The sequence below is a fragment of the Rhincodon typus genome, chromosome 10 (assembly GCF_021869965.1).
Source record: "Rhincodon typus isolate 14 chromosome 10, sRhiTyp1.1, whole genome shotgun sequence".
Lineage (NCBI taxonomy): Eukaryota > Metazoa > Chordata > Chondrichthyes > Orectolobiformes > Rhincodontidae > Rhincodon > Rhincodon typus.
In genome coordinates this window covers 45,426,848-45,433,022 of record NC_063341.1, presented here as the reverse complement: position 1 = coordinate 45,433,022, position 6,175 = coordinate 45,426,848, and the positions used below count along the sequence as shown (strand labels likewise).

At 43.3% G+C, this 6,175-nt stretch overlaps 1 protein-coding gene across 1 annotated transcript in view; it reads right to left on the bottom strand.

The window, feature by feature from the left end:
* Nucleotides 1–497: 497 nt before the first annotated feature.
* LOC109921566 (AP-1 complex subunit mu-1-like) overlaps nt 498–6,175 on the bottom strand; it is a 57,276-nt gene continuing 51,598 nt past the window's right edge. Inside the window, exons 11-12 of the mRNA XM_048601688.1 lie at nt 2,780–2,855; nt 498–883 (exon numbers count right to left, since the gene is read on the bottom strand). Coding sequence (XP_048457645.1) covers nt 864–883; nt 2,780–2,855 — 96 coding nt within the window. The 3' untranslated portion in view covers nt 498–863. The remainder of the gene's footprint in view (nt 884–2,779; nt 2,856–6,175) is intronic.

Genomic DNA, 6,175 nt, shown 5'->3' with positions numbered 1-6,175 from the left:
TTCAACCCAATTCTTTTAACTACAGTTTTCTTCATCATCATATGTACCTTCAAAAACAATTTAGTTCAGGTCAGTTTAAAAATAGCTTTGAACTTTCTGGAGTTGACAAGTTTTACTATTTGAAACAAAGCAGGGATATTGCACCTATGTATAGTGCCTTTGCCATCTCCTCTTACCCACACTTCAAAGGCACTGTAGCCATGGTAGGAAAATAAAACTATCCTCCTGGCTACGATAAGATCTCAACAGGATTCTCTTCATTGGCTAGTTTGACCATTCCCAAGTTCACCTCAGTGCTGCTTTCCATTCAACCCCAAAGGAATAAAATCAGGCAAGCACATAGACGAAATCAAGAATTGGGAAAAACAATGGTGGAACAACTAATTGCCAAAGCAGCCAACACAACAGAAACACATCACCTTGTAGAATTGTTTGTATTTTTATCGAACAAGTTTATTCATACGTTGGGAGCAACATAACTTTTAAACTCTATCCTGAATAATGCCTCTGATGGCATAAAACAATTTAATATAGTGTAGATAAGAACTGGTTGCATGAGTGGCTAGTTCTAATCTTACCCCACAATACATATTCTAAACAAAATCACAAGGCATAAAATGGATTCAAATGAACAATTCTGACTTTTCTTTAATAAAAGTGACTACCATTACTCATTAATTCCTGTTTCAGTCCAAAATTTTTAAAAATCTTCAGCTGGAATTGTGAATATACTGTACACTTCAGTCTTGAGCAAATCATTTCATGCAATTTGGGACACCAGAACTCATGTTTTATTGAAATCTTATGAATGATGTTCACAGTTAAAATCCTCTGCTCAAAGTGGAATTTAGAAGTAGAAAACTTCAAATCCGAATTTCGAAATCTAGGGACAAAGGAAAAATATATACATACAGTCTCATTGACACTCTCCCAAAATCACAAACTGCATCACAACTAATGAGCTAATTTTGAAGTATAGTTACCATTATGTAAACAAGAATAACAACTAATTCGCAGACAGCGAGCTCCCACGAACATGACATTTTGTTTTATTGTTGCATGGAATGTGGGTGTTGCTGTCAAGGCTAACAATCCCTAATTGCCCTTAAAGTAAATGACTTGCTAGGCTATTTCAGATGGCAGTTAAGTGTAAACCACATTGCTGAGAGTCCAGTCACATATAGGCCAAGGCAGTTAAGGTTGGCAGATTTCCTTCCCCAAATGACCATGAGTGAACGAGGTGGTTTTTTTACAACACTGGATACGTGGTCATCATTAAACTAGCATTTAACAAAACATATAATTGATCAGCTTTGCTGGTATTGAGTGATCATTACTTGTTCCAGATCATGGAATCCCTAGAGCGTGGAAGCAGGCCATTTGGCCCATTGAGTCAATACTGCCCCTCAAAGAGCATCCCACCCAGACCCACCCCCCACAACTTATTTTTGTAACCCTCCATTTCCCATAGCTAACCCACCTAGTCCGCACATCCCCGGATGCCATGGGCAATTTAGCATGGCCAATGCAGCTAACCTGCACAACTTTGGACTGTGGGAGGAAACTGAAGCACCCCAAGGAAACCCACGCAGACAAGGGGAGAATGTGCAAACTCCACACAGACTGTTGCCTGAGGCTGGAATTGAACCCATGTCCCTGGCACTGTGAGGCAGCAATACTAATCATTGAGCCACCATGCCTCCCAATGGGATACTGGATAACTCTAGACACCGGAGAACAGACTTGTTTTTCTTCAGTGAGTGCTATGAAATTTTTGGTGTTCATTTGATCAGGCAAATGCAAGGCTCTCAGTTTAACATGCTGAGGCGTTTTTAAAAAAATTCTTTCACGAAATGTGAGCATCACTGGCTTGATCAGCTTTTGTTATCCACCCCTAACTGCCCTTATAAGGTGGTGGTCAGCTGGCTTTTTAACCATTCCAGTCCATGTATCTTTTAGTAATTAATAGGATGTGGGAATTCCAGTGAACTGCTTCCTTGAACTACTGCAGTCTGTATGATGTAGATATACTCAATGCTTTTAGGAAGGAGTTCCAGGATTTTGATCAAGTGACAGTGAAGGGGCAGCAATACAGCTCTAAGTCAGGGAGGGGAACATGTAGGTGTTGGTGCTCTTATACATCTGTTACCCTTGTCCTGCTACATGGCCAAGGTCTTGGATTTGAAAGGTGCTCTTTAAGGAGGCTTGGTGCATTGTTGAAATGGATCTTGTAGTTGCCACTGTGCTGTGAGTTGGATGGAGCATTTGCTGAAGGTGTTAGATGGATGCCAATCAAGCAGGTTGCTTTGCTTTGGCTAGTGTTGAGTTTCTAGAATGTTATTGAAATGTCTTCACTTGCTTGATTCCATCACACTCCTGACATGTGTCCTTGAGGATGGTGAGGGATTAAGGGATGGTAATGTTATTGAATGTCAAAGTAAGATGATTAGCTTTTCTTATATTGGAGATGGTTATGATTTGGCACTTAATTCTCTCTCTTGCAATCTGGCTGAGAGGATGGTTTAGCTTTCTGAAAAGAGACATGAAAACTATACAGTTCTTCAGCACATGGACTCAAATGGAGAGTGTGTAAAGTCAGGATTATCTTTTGCTTCAGATTTATCCTACCTTCCTGAGAGGTGAGTGATCTTCATAATACCCTCTACAGTTACAGTCAACTGACAGAAACTGACTTACCCAAATTGAAACCATTAGGCACAGAGCTTGCCTGAAAACATTTTCAGAAAATTATTGTTGCGAGTTTGTAATAAATTATTACCTCCACTTTTTGTTAGGCATCTGACCCAGGATATTGCCTGATAAGTGGACTTTTCAATTATTCGTACGTACTTGATCTATAAAAATGAAAATGTGTTAAATGAACCTTTCATATAAGGCAATATGTAATATTTGAAAAACATTAACATTCTCAATGTTGGACAGCAGTTACAAAGAAAAATCACATGTTTGTATAATCACTTTCCTATCAAATAAATCAATTTAGAACATAATCCCAACCTTCAAATCTACCTCCTATTTCACCAGTAGAAAGTTTTCCATTTCTTACACTAAACATTGTTATAATCTACTGAGCGAGATTGTGAATTCTTGGATATATTTATTCTGCTCAAGCAAGACTGACAAAGCTCATTTACTTGGGATATTGTTAGAAGTGAGTTAAGGAGAAAACAAGCAGAGAGAGCAAAAAACAAATACAGACAGAAAAAAAAACCTAATTGGGAAAAAGGGGGAAGATACATCATGAACTTGGTTGGATTTGGACTCAACACTGCACTGGGATATATCTTTGGCTCCCTACATCAACTTTAACTAGAATGTGGGTTTTCTAAATGTGAAGTCAAACTTGAACTCAGTTGCTTCAGTGGCAGGAGTCTGGGAGAAAGCGCGAGGGCAGCCTGGGAAGGTAAGCTTCCACCCAATAAATTTGGGAGTTAACTAATACCCGAGACACTACACACGTAGTGTCTCCCACCCTTCCACCTCCTCTAACCTAATAATAACGACTAAGTGTGGTGAGCAGGTAAGCTATTTGCATTTTTTTTTCCTCATCTCTTTGTTATCTTTCGGGCTGGTCACCTAGACGCCAAATCCTCTGGGAGCGGGTCGAAAGGCAAAGCCAGAGTCTGTTTAAGTATATAACGGAGTAAACTTACTGGTGCAGAGAACACTATGAAACTAAAAAAAAAACTAATTAATTTTAAATAATTAACTAAGTAGAGATGGCAGGCCAGGTGATGTGTTGTAGCTGTATGATGTGGGAGCTAGCTGATCCCATTGAGAACGGCAGTGACCACTTCTGCAGCAAGTGTTGGCTGCTTGAGCAGCTCTGGCTCAAAATTGATGAGCAAGAATCCGAAATCCAAACACTGCAGCACATCCGGGAGGGGGAGAAATACCTGGATGCTGTGTTCCAGGAGGCAGTCACACCTGGTAGATTAACTAATGTTAATTCGATCGGTGGGCAGGGACAGCAGTGTGTGACTGCGAGTGAGGCAGGTAGAGGGACCCTGCAGACAGGAACACAAGAGCCGCAGCCCTTGACATTGTCCCACAGGTATGAGGCACTTGCTCCCTGCATGGATGATGAACAGGGCTGCAGGAAGGATGAGTCAACTGACCATGGCACCATGGTCCAGGAGGTCATTCAAGAGGGGGGAGCAAAAAGACAGATTGTAGTTGTAGGGGATTCCATCATCAGGGGGATAGACAGTATCCTTTGCGAGCAGGATAGAGTATCCCGCATGGTGTGTTGCCTGCCCGGTGCAAGACATCTCTGACTGGCTTGAGAGGATACTAGAGAGGGAGGGGGGAAGATCCAGTCGTTGTGGTCCACATAGGTACCAACAACATAGGCAGGACGAGGAAAAAAGACCTGTTTCGGGGATTATGAAAAGCTAGGAACCTGTGTGAGTAGAGTTGAGGAACTGCAAAGGGAAAGGGACTCTGATGGGGGAGGTTCACAGGCTTCCCAGCAATAGTCAGAATATGGGGAAGAAAATAAATCAGGAGATAGGGAAGACACGTAATAGTGCCTTTCTTACATTAGTCATGGGGTCTTCAATATGCAGGTGGACTGAAAAAACCAGATTGGAAGCAGATCTCAAGAAAAGGAATTTGTGGAATCTCCATGAGCTGGCTTTTTGGATTAGCTTAAGGTGGAGTCCACGAGGGAACAGGCAATTCTGGATTTGGTGATATGTAATAAGGCAATCTTAATTGGCGAATTAAAGGTGAAGGAACCCCGAGGGGGCAGTGACCATTATATAATATAATTCACCTTGCAGTTTGGGAGGGAAAAGCTGGAATCAGATGTAATGTATTACCATTGAGTAAAGGTAACTACAAATGCATGAGGGAGGTGTTGGCCAGAGTTGATTGGAATGGAGGCCTAGCAGGGAAGACGGTGGAGCAGCAATGGCAGGAGTTTCTTGGGGTAATTCAGGAGGCACAGCAGAAAGTCATTCCAAAAAAGAAGAAACCAACTCAGGAGAGGATGAGGTAACCATGGCTGACAAGGGTCGTCAGGGACAGCATACAGTACAATATGAAGATTAGTGGGAATCCTTTAAAAGCTGGCAAAGGATAACTTTTGCTTTTCAGTTGTTTCAGCGGCGGGAGTCCAGGAGGAAGCGCGAGGGCAGCCTGGGAAGGTGAGCTTTTTCAATTATAAAAGTCTTACCTCGCGTGACTGCATTTTCGGAGTGAGTAAGTGAGGTAATATATTTGGGCGTTTGCTTTACCCGAAACACTACCTAGGTAGTGTCTCCCACCCATCCTCCTCCTCTAACCAAAAAAAAAAGGTTCTGAGCGCTGATTTGGTAAGGCTACTAGTAATTTTTTTTTTTTTTAAATTTGTCTGTTTGGGAATTCAGAACAGTGGGAATGGATGTTAGGGCAGTTGTATGCTCCTCCTGTAGAATGTGGGAGGTAAGGGTCACCACTAGTGTCCCCACTGACTTCATCTGCGGGAAGTGCACCCAACTCCAGCTCCTCGGAAACCGTGTTAGGGAACTGGAGCTGGAGCTGGATGAACTTCGGATCATTCGGGAGGCTGAGGGGGTAATTGAGAGGAGTTACGGGGAGGTAGTCACACCTCAGGTACAGGAAAAAAGTAGATGGGTTATAGTCAGGGGACGGAAAGGGAACAGGCAGACAGTGCAGGGATCCCCTGTGGCCGTTCCCCTCAAAAACAAGTATACCGTTTTGGATACTGTTGGGGGGGACGACTTACCAGGGGTAAGCCATGGGGTACAGGTCTCTGGCACAGAGTCTGTCCCTGTTGCTCAGAAGGGAAGGGGGGAGAGGAGGAGAGCATTAGTCATTGGGGACTCCATAGTTAGGGGGACAGATAGGAGGTTCTGTGGGAACGAGAGAGACTCGCGGTTGGTGTGTTGCCTCCCAGGTGCCAGGGTCCGTGATGTCTCGGATCGTGTTTTCGGGATCCTTAAGTGGGAGGGGGAGCAGCCCCAAGTCGTGGTCCACATAGGCACCAACGACATAGGTGGGAAAAGGGATGGGGATGTAAGGCAGAAATTCAAGGAGCTAGGGTGGAAGCTTAGAGCTAGAACAAACAGAGTTGTTATCTCTGGTTTGTTACCCGTGCCACGTGCTAGCGAGGCGAGGAATAGGGAGAGAGAGCAGTTGAACACGTGGC